Source organism: Caretta caretta, chromosome 6 (assembly GCF_965140235.1).
Source record: "Caretta caretta isolate rCarCar2 chromosome 6, rCarCar1.hap1, whole genome shotgun sequence".
Taxonomy (NCBI): domain Eukaryota; kingdom Metazoa; phylum Chordata; order Testudines; family Cheloniidae; genus Caretta; species Caretta caretta.
This window is the reverse complement of record NC_134211.1, coordinates 107456841-107475074: the sequence shown is the minus strand read 5'-3', so window position 1 is coordinate 107475074 and position 18234 is coordinate 107456841. Positions and strand designations below refer to the sequence as shown.

The 18234-nt window shown below is 42.6% G+C and overlaps 1 protein-coding gene across 3 annotated transcripts in view; it reads left to right on the top strand.

Moving 5' to 3' along the window:
- The window catches only part of CCDC85C (coiled-coil domain containing 85C), a 165556-nt gene that overhangs the window by 116934 nt on the left and 30388 nt on the right, over positions 1 to 18234 (top strand). The window contains exons 3-4 of one of the 3 annotated variants that reach the window (XM_048855483.2): positions 3152 to 3190; positions 15408 to 15512. The exons of 1 other annotated variant lie outside the window; for it this stretch is intronic. In XM_048855483.2, the coding sequence (XP_048711440.1) occupies positions 3152 to 3190; positions 15408 to 15512 (144 nt within the window). The remainder of the gene's footprint in view (positions 1 to 3151; positions 3191 to 15407; positions 15513 to 18234) is intronic. One more of the 3 variants, XM_048855484.2, reaches the window with a different exon arrangement.

The following is an 18234-nucleotide window of genomic DNA, read 5'->3' as shown; positions in this document are numbered from 1 at the left end:
GGATGTAAGAGACTAAAAGCCCTGGATCTGAGCCCCAGCAACAACCTCAGCTGTTCCAGTCCTTGGTCTCTCTCTCTTGAGCAAAGATTGCCAGTTGGGTGATTATAATTATATACTGTATTTTCATTTGAGCTGATTACTTGAGCCTCACATGAGTTATTGGACTGATCTTTCTCTGCTGGTATAAAAATGAAAAGACAAGACAACCATTCTCGAATGTTAATGATGTATTAAAGCTCCTTGTCTCCGTTTCTACAGAGGACAGAGAGCATTGTTACTGGCACTGATATTTATTGCTTATACCCCATGGAGATGCTGATAACAAATATTTTTAAAATAGTAGTTTTACATGCTGAAATCTTCTGCTAAACCTCTTATTAACAATCTCCTGCTATTCATTAATGCTTCCCCACAGCATTATCTCTCCTCTGTCAATTAAGAACTCCAATTTTCAGCACTTTAACCAAATGACATCTGCTGCTTTGCCTCTTCAAATCTTCATTTACCACTCCCTGTATAAGCAAAAGCCAGTGAGATGTACAGTCTGAAATCTACAGGCCTGATTCTGTTCTCACATCATCAGTTTTTGCACCTATTGACACAAGAGGAGTTACTCCTGATTTGGTTTTGTGTAAGGCCAAGATCCAGTCATATCTTAAAAATCTAAACACACACACACACACATTCTGTATTGTTCATTGGAACCCCAGCTGTTTTCTGTGCCACTTTTTCTCAAAGGCCCCTAATGCATCTTGTTCCCACAGTTGTCATCTTGTTCCAGAAGAGAGAAACACAAAAGGATTTTGGGTGTGTCACCTGTGAAATTAACTTGAGCTTCCCCAGTTGCCTACTGGATGGAGCACTGGATGGGGATTCAGGAGACTTGTGTTCTTCTTCCCTGCACTGCCACTGGCCTGCTAGGTGACCCTGGGCAAGTCAGGTTACCTTCTGCGCTTCTGTTTTCCTGTCTGTAAAATAGGGATGATAATAATACCGACCTTTTCTAAAAAGCACTTTGAGATCTGCTGATTAAAAGTGCTATACGTGACATAGAAGATATTAAACAGAGGGGTCTTTAATTTCATCCCTTAACTTTCCTTTCATCTGCAGTATTTTGAGAAGTGTCTCTTCTTCAAAAAAAACCCCACCCAAACAATAAACAGTCAGGTCCCAAAATACCAAATGCTCATGTAAATGTAAGCACACATGAGCAGTCCCATTGAAACTAATGGGACTGCTCAGATGTTCTTAACGTCGTACATGTGTTTTGCTGAAGCATGATTGGTAACAATATCTTTAATGGCTGAAACTTAATTCAGTTCTTAGTTCATGTCATAATGGATTGTAGGGGAGACGGTAGGATGGGAGCTGAGGAAGTAATGGCTTAGGGTTTACTTACTGGCATTTAAAAATGCAGCTGCAAAGCACTGAAGAACTGCCTTGAAGCCAGATGAAGATGTGCAGCCTCCATTTAGATCCTGACCAAGGATGCTGATGGTTTCAGCTACTGGAAATACCAAAAGCAATATGGCCAACCCTGTTTGTGCCATCTTACATGTGCTGGTGTTTTGTGGCCAGAGTATAAAATCCAGAGGATTGCTTCTTGTGTTCAGGTCAGAGGCGCTGTGACCATGGGGTTTTTTACCTTTCTCTGCAGCATAGAGTGCAGGTCACTTGCTAAGATCGTTTGGGTATATCTCATCTAATCCATTCCTTGGGCACTGGTGCACCTCAGTCCCGTCTGTTCACTGCCGGCGGCACACTGTAATTTAATCTCATGTGGGCTGTAATACTTTAGACTAATTTTGATTGTTGGGGTTAGTGTGCAGGTGCTGTGTGGTATTAGTGGTCTGTGATGTACAGGAGGTCAGACTAGATGATCTGGTGGTTTCTTCTGACCTTAAACTCTGTGACTCTGTTAATCTGGATTTGAGAGCATTACCCTGCTGACAACCCTGGCCATCAACTCTGGCCGTACGTACGTGTGTGTGTGTGTGAGAGAGTGAGAGATCAATTTCAGTGGGAGTTGGATGGCTAAATACTCTAGTCAGCTTTGAAGATCTTACCCGTATTATGTATGTTCCTCATGTGAAGCTAGTTGACAACTTGTATGTAAAGCTTCTGTCTCAATCATCAAATTAAGTGTATTCTAGTCAAAACTGTATTCATAGGGAAGAGTCTCATCTCCCTCCACGCCCTTAATGCTGTGTAAAAGGTCTGGGGTGGTGTTGAGGACCCATAAAAGCTCTGTGTTGAACAGGTGGAGAATTCTTCTGGTTCAGATAATATGGAAAACAGCCATAAGACTGTCTTCTGAGCACCTCCTCACAAGCGCTGGCACAGAGAGCGTGCAGGGAAGGGCAGAGCTGGAGGTGGGAAGGGCATGTTGGGAGTGGGGTCACAGCACTTAATGTTGCAGGGATTCTGGGTAGTGCTGCAGTCCATAGGCATCTGGGGATAGGTTGTTTAGATGGTCTATGTTGCTCTAGGGGCTGCAAAGCAGCCCAGGATCAAGAGGGTGCAAAGGTGGCTTAACACCACCTAAATCACACTCCTTTTAAGAGGCGCAGCACAGAATGTCACCCCTCGTTCTTGTGGTCAGGCCTAGTGATATGAGAACATGGCCAGGAGGCAGAAATTCTTGGTTCTGTCCCCGCCCTTCCACTGACTTGCTGTGGGATCCTGGACAAGTCATTTAAGGCCTTTTTTTTTCTGATTTTACTTACATCAGTGTAAATCAGAAGTAACTTGACTGAAGTCAATGATGTAATGCTGAGATTAATCATGCTGAATATTATAGCACAGGTATGGCTATTGAATTCAAGAGGTATTCTTGTGAAGTAAGGTATTATTCAGTATAAGTAAGGGTATACAAATTTTGCCAATTTTGTCCAAGGTTCCCCATCTTTAAAATAGGGATATTAGGCTATTTATGCTTATTTGTCTGATAAGGGGTTCTGTGAATTTTAATTTATCAATGTTTGTAAAGGTCTTTGAGCTCAAATATTATCTTGTCAAAGCCTGAATGTTAAAAAGGTCCTATTTTAGTAATCTGTAATAAAGATTAAAGTTTACCATGACAATAAAGTGTCTTTTCTTTTTTATTTTAATTAAGTTTTAAGTTGTATAATATTCTTTTGTTCCCTTCTAGCTGACTGACCGCAACAGCTTGCCAAGAAATTTCATTAAGGTAGCAAGATCTAATACATTTTTAAGCTGTGAGTTTTTTGGATCTGTGGGACTGCCTCTGAGTATTGGTGGTGGCTGTTTGGTGCTCTGGTGGATCTTTCTTTCAGAGGCTTATGTTGGCAATTTCCAGTTGGCAATTTCCATTTTTAATCATCTGAATGTATTAAATGCACTCCTAATTATTTCTAACTTCGCTGCTCTGCACTGGTGATAAAGATATGGGTAAGTCTGTCAAAACTCAGACTGTACTATCAAAAATTACTATTCAAATCAAAGCCATTTGCCAGTGCGAGGAGCTCACAGCTAAATGGCTTCTGGACCAGTATGTGTCTGGAATAATAGCAAAAGCTTTCAAACTAAATCTTCCATTTAATTACCCAGATGCAAACAACTGATTGTTGAGTGTCAAAATTGAGGCAATTTCAATTACTAGAACAATTATGGTGCAGTGAATTGCTGCCTGTAGGTGGTAAAGTATATACACCACAGCAACAGGAAGGTGACTTAGATAATGTATTGTAGTACTGTCCATAAACACATTGCCCCCTCCCTAAATTAACCCTTACAATAGTCTACAGATCTTCCTCAGTAAATTGCACCGAGACACTGCAGATGACATGTGTTTCCAGCTTCTGATATCTCCCACCCTCCTTTCAGCTGTCAAATTTGAAGGAACTCAGCCCCTGGCTGCCCAGTTCTTCACCAGCCTCACTTGTCTAATCTGCTTCCTAACCTGTGTCCCCATATGTGAGCTCGTTCCTACCTCCTCCCAAGTTTCAGGGTCTTTGCACTACAACATAGACATGTTCTTTCACTGTCTTTTCTACCTAACCCTAATTCTATCCATCATTCTCTCTCTCTCACACACACACACACACACTCACTCACTCACTCACTCACTCTCTGAACTCTGGCCCCAATTCCACCAACCTCTATATACTAGTTCCCACCCAGCGCTACAACCCAACCTCCCCACTCCCCACAGCTGCCTCTGTTACCTACCTGCACAAGAGCCTGAGCTAATCAGCTTCTGATTTACCCCCACCTCCCCTATTTCCTCCACAAATGAAATCAGAGTGCTTCCATATACACAGCCAATCAGGATTCCAGCACTCAGACTGCTAACTTTCCACATGTCCCCTGCCTGAAGCCTATGTTTCAGAGTAGCAGCCATGTTAGTCTGTATCCGCAAAAAGAACAGGAGTACTTGTGGCATCTTAGAGACTAACAAATTTATTAGAGCATAAGCTTTCGTGGGCTACAGCTCACTTCATCGGATGCATAGAATGGAACATACAGTAAGAACATATATACACATACACACACCTACACATACAGAGAAGGTGGAAGTTGCCATACAAACTGTAAGAGGATAATTAATTGAGTTATTATCAGCAGGAGAAAAAAACTTTTGTAATGATACTCAAGTTGGCCCATTTAGACAGTTGACAAGAAGGTGTGAGGATACTTAACATAGGGAAATAGATTCAATATGTGTAATGACCCAGCCACTCCCAGTCTCTATTCAAACCCAAGTTAATGGTATCTAGTTTGCATATTAATTCAAGCTCAGCAGTTTCTCGTTGGAGTCTGTTTTTGAAGCTTTTCTGTTGCAAAATTGCCACCCTTAAATCTTTTACTGAGTGGCCAGAGAGGTTGAAGTGTTCTCCTACCGGTTTTTGAATGTTATGATTCCTGATGTCAGATTTGTGTCCATTTATTCTTTTGCATAGAGACTGTCTGGTTTGGCCAATGTACATGGCAGAAGGGCATTGCTGGCACGTGATGGCATATATCACATTGGTAGATGTGCAGGTGAATGAGCCCCTGATGGCGTGGCTAATGTGATTAGGTCCTATGATGGTGTCACTTGAATAAATATGGGGACAGAGTTGGCATTGGGACAGGCCCAACAAAGAAAATAACAGAACACCACTAGCTGTCACCTTCAGCCCCCAACTAAAACCTCTCCAGCACATCATCAAAAGTTACAACCTATCCTGAAAAATGATCCCTCACTCTCACAGATCTTGGGAGACAGACCAGTCTTCGCTTACAGACAGCCCCCCAACCTGAAGCAAATACTCTCCAGCAACCACACACCTCACAACAAGAACACTAACCCAAGAACCTATCCTTGCAACAAAGCCCGATACCAACTCTGTCCACATATTTATTCAAGTGACACTATCATAGAACCTAATCAGATTAGCGATGCCACCAGGGGCTCGTTCAGTTCATATATATATATATATATATATATATATCTTCTTACTCTATGTTCCATTCTGTGCATCCGATGAAGTGGGCTATAGCCCACGAAAGCTTATGCTCTAATAAATTTGTTAGTCTTCAAGGTGCCACAAGTACTCCTGTTCTTTTTTTGAAGCCTACGTGGTGTTCTAGACCTTTAGCGTGAAGCCAAAATAATCGGAGTGAAATTAGCCCCTATGGAGAGGGTCAGGGCCTATAAAGCAATAAAGTCCCTTAATCATTCAAATGGTCCAGATGTCTTTTCCTGCCTCTGTGGATGGGGTGAATTTCACCTTAAATATTTAAATTAGACAAAAATCAAACCCTGAGCTGGTGGGAGAGTGGAGCAGACACTAAAAATGGAAATTGTCCATCTCTCTAGAGGTTGGGATGCTGGTGTGACATGTACACACTTTAGAGGAAAATCTTTTACAATGCTGTTGACAAAAATATAGTAGTATAGTATATTGCAACTGTTGAGTTTATAGCAGATCTAAGGATCCTTTCCATTTAGTTTTACTGCATGCTAAGATATAATTTCCTTTAAAGCTCTGTTACATAACAGGTGTAATACAGTTATGATATTATGACCTGTGGGTATCATTTAAAAGTGATCAAAAATCTTGGCTACCCTCCAAGTTCAGGAATCTGCATTTCTCCTGAAAGAATAGATGACACCACCAATGCCAGTAACACTTCAAGAAAATGTGTGTTTTAGTGGCCTCTTCTATTCTTGCAAGGAAAACTCAGAGCCTTGAATGTGAGGCTTAGCAGGTAAGTCAAAAGTAAATGAATCTCAGCTATTCTGTTTTAAAATATCATGCTCTGTGCCTAATTGGTTTGTGGTTTTGGATCTTCAATATACTTTGTGTGTGTGTAACATTTCCCGTTCACCTTTCATAATGCTTCTGCTCAGAACTTACAACAGTCTGAATATCATTTTCCAATGTAAAAGCTCTGCTGTTCGGTTTAAAATGAATGTTAGTGGACTAAAGGCCAAGTTCTGATTTTATACCCGTTTTACACCATTCCAAGGCTATTGGCTTTATGGAGTTACTCCTGATTTACATGAGGGGGGGAAGAGGGGGATAAATGAAAGCATAATCAGAGCCTATGTCTGTCAGGTTGCCATAGGAAAGTCCTTTTCATATGGAGGGGGGGGGGGGAAACCTCCTGATGTAATGGCTCACCTTGCCAGGCAAGGAGCTGAGCCCACCAGTATAACACACAATCAGCTGTCTCTCTAACTCAGCATCAAGAAGTTAAAATGGTTGAAAGATGAAGCTTATAGTGCAGTGTCTAAAAATTATGACCCCCTGGGATTTCCAGAGTCTGTGACATTGTCTGCAGTTGTCCACTCAGTGCTTCCCAATCCCCTCCTGAATGGACTCCACTGACAGTAAATAAAAACTCCAGACACGCAAGTTATCATTAGAAGATGCTCTTCAACAGCACTGGGCTTCACAAGAGTGATGCTTCTTTCTGTTTTCCATGCAAATGGGACTAGCAAATGTCAGCTTTGACAGACTGTGGGAAGGTAAAAAGGAAAAAAAATTACCCAAGAGGAAAACAAACACACACAGACAATCTGACAGAACAACCTAGGGAAAAGGTTCTAATACTTCAGTAGCATGTGGACACAAATGGAGAATTTACTTTTTTTCCCCTCCTGTAGAGATCTTAGGCTATTTCTGCTGACGACAAAAGAGAAAATAGTATTTTCAGTTAATGAGCACTTGTATAAGCTCGGTTCCGAATGCTAATTCATTGATTATTGGAAGCTGAAAATGTCATTTTCTAATATTCCTGGGTTATTTTAGAACATAATTCTAATTTAAATAGTTCCCTAGCTTTACTAATCTTATACATAAATGCTGAGGAAGATCTGGGTGGCTGTCAAGGAAATTTGGGTCTTTCTCTGTTTAACTTTAATATAGGAATGGTCCATTTTATTATATCCTAGTGTATAGGAATTAGGTCCTATTTGTTAAAAGAAAAGGAGTACTTGTGGCACCTTAGAGACTAACAAATTTATTTGAGCATAAGCTTTTGTGAGCTACGGCTCACTTCATCGGATGCGTGAATGCATCCGATGAAGTGAGCCGTAGCTCACGAAAGCTTATGCTCAAATAAATTTGTTAGTCTCTAAGGTGCCACAAGTACTCCTTTTCTTTTTGCGAATACGGACTAACATGGCTGCTACTCTGAAACCTGTCCTATTTGTTCTGTTTTTCCATCCTCTCTAGTAGAAGTTAGCCTAAAGTGTAACTAAAAAGATTATTTTTCTAACTTGCCTGAAAGTTCTTATCTGCACAGTTGGTTCAATATAGCTATAGCACTAACCAGACAGAAAGAAAAAGGAAAATAAATGCTTCTGCTTGTTACCCTAACCTTAAAATAGCAACATAAACATCATCTGTCTTCTTATGCTATTTGCATTGTAATCAGATTGAATCACCCTGATCACAGCAGGTCAAAAGTAACAGGTCACAATTTATTCTCTTTGCTAGGAAGAATAATAGGTTTTGATTCAGACTTCAGGTGTGTGATAATGGTTTTTAAAAGTTTATTATTAGAATTAATTGAACTTTGTCAAAAATTTGAGATTTTTAACAAAAAATGAAATTTTGTGAAAAATGTTCCCTATTTTTTTCACCCAGTTCAACTTCTTATTATAGTTTTATTAATGATTAGACCTATATTCTTGAAGAGAGAGAAACTTATGGTGTTAGTCAATTTTCACTAAGGTGTAACTCCATACCCACTTTTACTGAAGTGAATGTGTAAAATACCCATTGATTTAAGCAGGGGCAGAGTTGGACTCATTTCCTTCATTAAAGCTTAAGCTGAGTAACCACCATGTATAGACCTCAAGATCCGGCCCATTAGAAGTCTTTTTCTGACTCAAGACTTTAGGATTAATACAACATCTTTTATTGTTTAATAGTCATTCCCAGAGAATTAGTAAATAACTGCACTGGGGGAACCTTTGATGGGCTGTCAATGATGGAAGTGTCTGACATGAAAGTAAATGTGTTTAGGAAGCAGTGGTTTGGTGTGTATGCTCCATTGTTCTCTATCTGAGTCTCATAGTTTTGGAGAAATCTATTGAAATGGGTGCAAATGTAACATGATGCCTATGAGTCGGTTGGCGGCAGTGCAGATTGAACTCAGGACCTCTGGTTCTAAAACACCAACCTCTACTGCCTGAGTTGAAAGACTGTTCATAGAATCATAGAATATCAGGGTTGGAAGGGACCTCAGGAGGTCATCTAGTCCAACTCCCTGCTCAAAGCAGGACCGATCCCCAATTAAATCATCCCAGCCAGGGCTTTGTCAAGCCTGACCTTAAAAATTTCTAAGGAAGGAGATTCCACCACCTCCCTAGGTAACGCATTCCAGTGTTTCACCACCCTCCTAGTGAAAAAGTTTTTCCTAATATCCAACCTAAATCTCCCCCACTGCAACTTGAGACCATTACTCCTTGTTCTGTCATCTGCTACCACTGAGAACAGTCTAGATCCATCCTCTTTGGAACCCCCTTTCAGGTAGTTGAAAGTAGCTATCAAATCCCCCCTCATTCTTCTCTTCTGCAGACTAAACAATCCCAGCTCCCTCAGCCTCTCCTCATAAGTCATGTGTTCCAGTCCCCTAATCATTTTTGTTGCCCTCCCCTGGACTCTTTCCAAATTTTCCACATCCTTTTTGTAGTGTGGGGCCCAAAACTGGACACAGTACTCCCAGATGAGGCGTCACCAATGTCGAATAGAGGGGAATGATCACGTCTCTCGATCTGCTGGCAATGCCCCTACTTATACAGCCCAAAATGCCATTGGCCTTCTTGGCAACAAGGGCACACTGTTGACTCATATCCAGCTTCTCATCCACTGTAACCCCTAGGTCCTTTTCTGCAGAACTGCTGCCGAGCCATTCGGTCCCTAGTCCGTAGCGGTGCATTGGATTCTTCTGTCCTAAGTGCAGGACTCTGCACTTGTCCTTGTTGAACCTCATCAGATTTCTTTTGGCCCAAACCTCCAATTTGTCTAGGTCCCTCTGTATCCTATCCCTACCCTCCAGCATTTCTACCTCTCCTCCCAGTTTAGTGTCGTCTGCAAACTTGCGGAGGGTGCAATCCACGCCATCCTCCAGATCATTTATGAAGATATTGAACAAAACCGGCCCCAGGACTGACCCTTGGGGCACTCCACTTGATACCGGCTGCCAACTAGACATGGAGCCACTGTTCTGTTAGGTAAACCTGTACCAGGCTCATCCATGACTGTATGTTGCTCAGCCACTAGAAGGGGGACAGAGTTCCACACTGAGTAATGGATGGACACTCTGTTTGACTACAATGGGAGTTGAATTGGAGCTAAGTGAGACCTTGCACTTAAGTGATATTATGTGCCTGATCCTGCTTTCTTTGTGTACCCAGAAAGCCAATGGGAAGTACTGCGTAGAAAAAAGGAAAGCAGGATCAGGCCCTTAGATCAGTGTGTGCTTTGGGATGTATCTTGTTCTTTAAGGACTTGCTCCTGCTCCCATTAGAAGCAGGACTGACTCCTAACTAAGTTCAGTGGTGTGAAGCTTTTCATCGTATGAAGGATTTTCTTTCACAAGACTTGTAAAATTACTTTACTGAACAGTGATTTACTAAAGACCTGCTGCCTGGTAACTAAGATCATCTCCAAACAGTGATGGAGAAGAGGTGATCAGCAATTGTGCTTTTAAATGCCATTCTGATGAGAAAAGTAATTTAGGAGTCACTTCCATCTCAGTAATGAAAATTGGACAAGGGAATAAGGGATTTCATTTTGTGAGTGAACTAACAATGCAAATACCAGGATTTTTAATTTAGGTTTAAATGGTGTAATAGTTTCTCATTTTGATGCATCATTAGTCATATTGCCTGTTAATGAGGGATTCACATTTTTCCTTGGTTAGCTTTAGACCTTGATAGCAAAGTCTGATGAATGTGTAAATGTTTATGAATGTCTGTGAGGTAATTGCACCAGTTTAATTGGAACGCTTTTCTTCTGCAGCCAGGAAAAACATGGATTTTTTCCGTCATATAAATAATGGTGCTGAGATGTGCTTTATGGGCTGTTGGAGGAAACCAGTTTTCATAGCGCAAGTTACATTTTGAAAGAAAATTGTAGAAGGAAACTAAAACTGTTTAGTGCTCATGAGAGGGACTGGAGCAACAGCACTGAAAGTGTAGCCCAAACAGGTCAAGATTTTCTACTCTACCCCACTAATGTGCCTTACCCCTGACCTGGAAAGACCATTACTGAGGTGGTTAAGTTTCTTGACTTCAAACAGATGTTTGTATCCTGTGAAGGGAGAATTTGCTTAGACAGCACAGGGTTCTGCTTTAGAGCCAGAGGTCTGTGGTTCAGTCCCTACTGCTGACTTTACATTTGCATTGATTTCAATGGGAGCTGGATTGGCCACTAGTATAGAAATGGATTTCTCCAAAACTATGAGACTCGGAGAGAGAACAATGGAGCAACAAGGAGCATGAACACCCATTCACTGCTTCCTAAACACATTTATTTTCATATTGGACACTTCCGATGCTGACAGGCGGTCAAAGGTTCTCTCAATGGTTTGTAACATTTTTCTTTATCTAAAGGCCTGATTCAGTGTTGACTGAATTCAGTGGGCATCTTTACATTGATCTCCAGGGCATTGGATCAGACTCATGAACAGCAACCACTGAAACAACCAGAAGCCTTGTCTAAACACAGAAGTTGCACCAGTTCAACTAAAATTGGTTTTAAAACTGATTTAGTTAAACAAATGTAAACCCCTGTGTGGCGCCTCAGTTTTATTGGTTTAATCTGTAAATTTACCAGCACAAACTAAACTGCTATAAACCAGGTTGAAACTAGAATAATGTCCATGCTGGGGCTTGTACCAATCTCTTTAATCAGTGTAAAAATCACATCTTTAGCTAAACCAGTGCAACCTTGTATGTAGACCAGGCAAAAGCTTGGTTGCCTTAAATTGTTTGGCAAGACGGATTGTCACAGGGCAGCTGGCATCTTTAAGTGAAGCATGCCCAGCTCTCCTGCAACCAGAACAGGTGTCCCCTATTTGGCCAATAAAGGGGATGAGACAGCACCCAGGGCCATAAGGGATCAGGGAGAATTGGAAGGCAGGAGAGCAGCAAGAGGGGTTTGCTGTTTGATCTCCCCAAGCTGGAGAGAGCTTGGGTCAGAGGACTGAAGGCAGAAAAGCAGGGAAGGGCGTTATCTGCTAACTCCCAAGCTGGAGTGCCACGGACCAGAGAGGGCTAAACGGGAGCAGAGAAGGGGCTTTCCTGCTGATGTCTCCATGCTGCAGAGTGGGAGCCAGAGGGCTGAAGGCAAGAGATCAGCAGAGTGGGTAGCCTGCTGGCTTCCAAGTAGGGTTGTCAACTTTCTAATTGCAGAAAATCGAATACCCTTGCCCCTCCCAAGGCCCCCCTCCTGCTCAGTCCACCCCCGCTCCCTCTGTCGTTCGCTCTCCCCCACCCTAGCTCAGTTTCACTGGGCTGGGGCAGGGGGTTTGTGGTGCAGAAGGGGGTGAGGGCTCTGGCTGGGGGTGCGAGCTCTGGGGTGGGGCCAGGGATGAGGGGTTTGGGGTTCAGGAGGGGATGGGGGGTGGGGCCAAGGGGTTCGGAATGTGGGAGGGGGCTCCAGGATGGGGCGGGGATTGTGGTGTGTGAGAGGGTACAGGCTCCGAGCGTGGACTTGAGGGTGCAGACTCTGGGGCGGGGTCAAAAATGAGGGGTTAAGGATGCGGGATGGGGCTCTGGGCTGAGGTACAGGGGGGTAAGGGCTCCGACCTGGGGGTGCAAACTCTGGAGTGGGACTGGGGATGATGGGTTTGGGGTGCAGGAGGGGGCTCCAGGTTGGGGATGAGTGCGGGAGGTGGCTCAGGGCTGGGGCAGGGGGTTGGGGTGCGAGAGAGGGTGAGGGCTCCAGGAGGAAGTTTGGATGTGGGAGGGGGTTCTGAGCTGGGGCAGGGGGTTAGGGCATAGGAGCGGGTTCAGGGTGTGGGTTCCAGGTGGCGCTGACCTCAGGTGGCTCCTAGGAGCAGGAGGTATGGCCATGGTCTCCGCACGCTGCCCCTGCAGCTCCCATTGGCCATGGTTCCCCCCAGCCTTCCCTCCGCCTAGGAGCCGGGGGGACATGCCGGCCACTTCCCGGGATCTGGGCACAGTGCCTGCCTGCCCTGCTGGAAGGTCTGGGGTTGCTGTCCTGGCAGAAGGACAGGAGAGGACTGAGGAAGAGCCCAGATGTGGTGGAAGATGCTGCTTATGGTATGTGTTATGCTGATGAACTAGAAGTTGTGGGATCTTAATTACTATATGCACTGAGGGGTGATACATGGACCATGTTTTGGGACTTTTGTAAAAATACATGCACTGTGTTTTTCTGATAAACCAGCCTCAAGGAAAGGTATTATTGAGCTAAGAGAGCCTTTTGTGGAGTGCTTAGGGGCCCAAAAGGGGAACTGGGATACTAACCCTGGCATTGTGGCTGGGTGCCCTAAGGGGGCACTCAGGGATAAGGGGGATTCATTCACAGGGATATTTTGACTTTGCTGTCAGTGCAACTTGTGCTAGAGAAAATGAACACTCGGTCCAAAGTACCAGGACCCTTCTCCATGGGAACAACTCATCTTGTGGCAGGAGAGCGAGATGCTGAAAGATAGAAATAAATAGCCGCAAACTGCCCATCTCTATCCATATTCACCCGCTCCCTTCCATGTTTGTGTCAGAAAGTGGCACGTTGTCATCAGCGCAGTTTGTAATCTTCCAATGCAGCAGAATTACCTGTTGGGCCGTGCACTCTAATCCTCAGAAAGGCATGCATTGTCCTTCTGGAGTGGAGCATTATGGATAAAAGCCAATGCATCTGTGATCACTCTAGCACACAGCAAGAACTTTAAAATTCCTTGCTGTACGGTTTGCCTTTTTTGTTCACGTGTGTGCATAGATGCGTGCGTTTGACTCAGCTGCAAGAGGGGACCGTACACCAGGGCCAGAAATGTCGAGGCAAAATGGAGGTCAACGGTAGATAACACAATGCTGGGATCCAGCATTGAGGCTGGTGGAGCCGCATGTTCGTATGTGATAGGTGAGGTGCAGGTTGTGGCTTGCACAGCCAGCCAGGACAAATCCTCTGTCTCAATATAATCAGCCAAGAAACGATTACAAAGTAGACCTGTGGGATACTGTCATTAAACAAAGGTCATCAGATTTGCATGGACCTATCCGACCCTTCTCCCCAAACTTCCCCCATAAAAAGCCCAGGCACTTATACAGTGAAGTAAATCTTGCCCTCAGTTCTAAGTGCATGTTACCTGCAAGAGTGAGCTACGTTTCAAAATATTGCTGTCTTTGACACTTCACTTGTGAAATGCAAAATTTGGGGAAACAAGACAATGCTCACTTCTGATGCCATCTTACAATTCCAAGGAAAGTGTCAATGCGCAATCTGTGTGAATAATTCTATGGCAACTGACTGCAAAGGGATAAAACACTTCTAGCAGGTTAAACTATGCGGCAGTAATATCCACTTCTTTAGGATGACTGCCATGAAGACTAGTCATCTCTGCACAGCTTGTAAAAGAATAGGGTTAGCGGGCTGTAGCTGTGAACTCATTAGATCACACTGGATCTTTTTAGAAGAATATAGTATTGGAGAGCTCAGAAACAGAGTTCCCAAACAGATCACTGCAAGAAAAAAATCTCTGCTGTCAATAATGGGAAAATGGTGTTTGCGCTCTAAGGGAACCAAACTTTTCTGCTGTAAAATGGGACCAGGCAGTGGAATTACAGCCACCACCAATGCTGCAGTGACAAGAGTGCTCAAGGTTTTGGCTATAGTCAACCCCTGGGGTTACTAGGGTGGCTTTTTTGTTGTCTGAACAGTTGAGCTGATTTATGAGACATTCCATTAAAGTTTATTGCACCAATGGTTTTTCTTTAGTTCTTTTGAAGGGGAAAATATCATTTTTGCAGCAAATGCAAGTCAAAAGTTTTAATGGAGCATAGAAATCTCAAAGGTTATGCTTTTATAGCTTTAAAATGGAGGACAATGTATTGCATGATACTCTTAAAATATATTAAGTTAATGGCAAGTTTATGTTAATAAAATGATATAATTCTCATCCCAGATCCTTCATTTCATCCTCAGGTATACTGAATCTTTTAAAAACAATTCTGCTGGTTCTAAGAGTATCTCATTTCAGATTCACCAAGTGAGGGAACTAGACTGAGACTCCCTCATAAGGGGATTATGCAGTACCATTATGATACCCACAATAACCACAAAATGATCATGTATTATTTTCCAGAGAATGTGTGTGATTTATAACATTTATTTGTATGGCATGTAGAATTTATTCAAGACTCTGTGTGTGCAAGAAGTTCTTAGCCAAACAAGAGATGGTGTCACTCACATGCGAGAGCTTTCATAAATGAGAATGTCAATATTTAAAAACTCTTATTACTCTCCAATTACCAATTGGAATAGCCAATGCAGTCTTAAAAGGAGAGCTAGAAAATGGTTTCTAGTGTATTCTGATTGGTGCATGCTACTTTTCTTTTAAAAATACTTTTTTATTTTGCAGGTATGAAGTCAGAGTTCATGTGAATAATTTTCCCATCTGCATATTAATGTGATTTTTTTTATGATCTGAAATTTAGATGAATAAAATATCTGCCCAGTCTATCTGTGAATGCTTAATCTCCAACCACTTGACAGTGTTTTTCCAGGAATTGAGGAAAGGAAAAGCATTTTAACTATCATAGTAATTTTAACCGTGATTTCAGGGAAAAGTTATTATGGGAACAGGCCACAGAATAGAAATAGTCACAAGGAAAAGCTAATAAAGAATTCTAAGCAGAATAAGCATTATTTTCCTTCCTCTGGTTAATACAGATTGTCCTATTTTCTCTGTCTTTGCAGCAATCTAGCTCTGGGGATTTGAGGACTCTAAGAAAAGGGTTATCCCCGTACCACTCTGAGTCACAGCTGTCATCGCTGCCGCAGTATCAGGATGCCATGCAAAATGTAAGACCCATTTAGCTACCTGGTGTATTTATACAGACAAGAATCTTAAATTTCTGAGAGAGAGAGAGAGAGAGAGAGACACTAAGCTCAGGCCATGAATGCAAATGTCTGGCAGGTTGATAGGTCATCTCTTCAGAACCAAAAACCCTGAAATCAATGGTGTGAAACAGAATAAAATAAATTGGTTAGTCTCTAAGGTGCCACAAGTACTCCTTTTCTTTTTGCGAATACAGACTAACACGGCTGTTACTCTGAAACCAGAATAAAATTGGGCCCTTTATCACAAGACTTATTCAATTTTATAGGTTGCAAATTTCCAGAGACAGAGGAAAGTCTGGAAACATTGATCTTAACCAATGAAATGTTGAGCTCAGGATTTTTCTAGTTGAGGTTTCCCAGATAACTCAGAAACCTGTCACTAAGTGCCTATCTGAAAAGAAAGCGGGGTCCAAATAAATCTGATGCTTCTTTTCTTAAACTCTTTTATGGACTGTGTCAAAAAATCTGACATTGGATAAGACAAAAGACATGTTGCCAGATTTCTAACAATTAGTAGTCAGGATCTGTAGTGCTCAAGTTCTTGGTGCTTTCTCTTTACCCTGTGCTTTTTCTGCACAGCAAGTAAGTTCATGTAACAAGATGGGCCTGCTCTGCTTCCTCTAAAATGACAAAGGAGGTGAAAAGTCTTGAGTTAGCTAAACAATATGCTGTTATCTTCATGGCTCCTCCTTTCAGTCCCACAGCACCCACTAATTTTTGGAATGCTATTTCATTTGTTAAGGGATTTCTCAAGAGTTCATCTGTTATGGTCAGATGTCTTCTCCAGAATTGATCTAATAATGAATTAGGATTGTGAGAAGTAATTTGAGTTGCTCATACTTGGTAACTCCTCATATCTTTCTTTTTTAAAAACTGATAGTACAAACATGCTTAATCGTTGTGTTCCTTTAATACCCTGCTGAACAAACATTTGCCTCTTAGGGATAGGACAGAAGAGGCATAACCATAAAGCAAGTCTTAGCTATACTTTTGCTACTAAAGATGGCATTTAAGCAGTTCAGTTTCTAACGGTGTGAAATCTCACTTGCAGGTTTTTGGTGTATGAGCTTTCACTGAGTCAGGTGTTTGTACCAAAGCTAAAGATAAACTCTAGGGGCGAGGTGCTGCACAGAACTCACAACCTAAGGGGATGGGGAGCTAAGATGGCTTTTGGTCCTCAGCACTGTCATAATTTAGATAGCTCTGTGGGCCTGTCTAAGTTACAGCAGCCTCCTCCATCTCCCCTTGGGAATGCAGCACTTCCCAGAATCTCTGCAGCACTGCATGCTATGGCCCTACCCCAACACAACCCTCCCACCCAAAGCTCCACTCCAGGCCCGTCCTCAATGCCTGTCTTCCACAGTATCTGTACTAGGAGCAACTTTACATCACCCTGGCCCTTTTATCCAGAGTAAAGGGGCCAGAGCAGGGAGAAGAATCTCAGTCTAGAGATTTTGAAGTATGCTAAATGGCTCTCGTAATGGGACAGCATAATGGCTTATTCCTGTAAGTAAAACCTGATCTGTGAAAGTAATGCATAACATGGGTAGACTCTCTCTGCTGAGCTGACGAATTATAGCAAGCAAAGTGCCAGTGTGTTGTTGGGATTGGAGAGTGGAAAACTTTAAGGATCCTATTTAAATTGGTGGAAGCAAGAAGCTACTTTTTGGTGTTGTCTCTTGGGGAGATTGAGAAGAGGCCCTGTAACACTGATATGCCACTACAAGAGAGGCCCATGCTTATAAATCTCAACCCCCAATGTACGGTTTTGAACCTTTAGCCCATACTTGGGTCAGGTTTTCAAGTTTTTCCTCAGAACCAAAAGGCTAGAAACATAATTTTTTTTTTTTTTTTTAAAAGTGGAGATTCTCACATATCCACATGACTAGCAGCTGGGGTTTTAAGAAAAAACACCAGTTTTCCTGATACTAGCAATAAAAACGCCAGAGTTGGCAACACTAGGAAATGCATCTTCTAATTGTAAGCCGGGGGCAGGAGAGAAGTGGTGGTGCTCTTCCAAGGTCTGCTCATCAAAGAAGCGCTGCCTACTTTCAGCATATTGTGCAGCTGTTCAGAATGACTGGGCATGGTCTCTGTGCGCCGTTGGGATCCTTGCAGGGGGTGGGGCAAGGAGGGGAAGAGTAAGTGGTGCTCTCCAGGGTGCCAACCACTGTGGCACCAAGATGAGACCTCACTCATTTTTGTGACTAGATTGTGACCCTCCCTTTCCTTTTTTACCTGGGGACAAAAGAATTAACAATATTACATTGAAATTATAATCACTGGGCATCTGAGTTCACACCTCACTGAGATGAATGGGGCAGTTCACACCCCTCAGAGCTGTTGTTCTATGCCTTTGCAAACTTATCTCTATTTCAGGTACATTTGGATCACATTTTTTAAGGTTTTCTTCCCAACCATAACAGCTAGGCTTGCTTTTTATTAAAATGAAAGCTGAGATCCTTGAGAACAAGAGAGTCATTTTAGAAAAGTGCTGGTACGGCCTACCGAGCATGTACTGGCTGTTTCTGAGCCTTGAATATTAGATTCTGGATGCAGTCCTTACCTTTTAAATGATAAGAGAACACTGCTTCAGAGCTCTGTAGCATGAGTACATAGCACGCAAGCATCCAGGCCTCTTTCATGTTGCTTTTTACAAATGAATACCTAAGAAAAGAAGAGG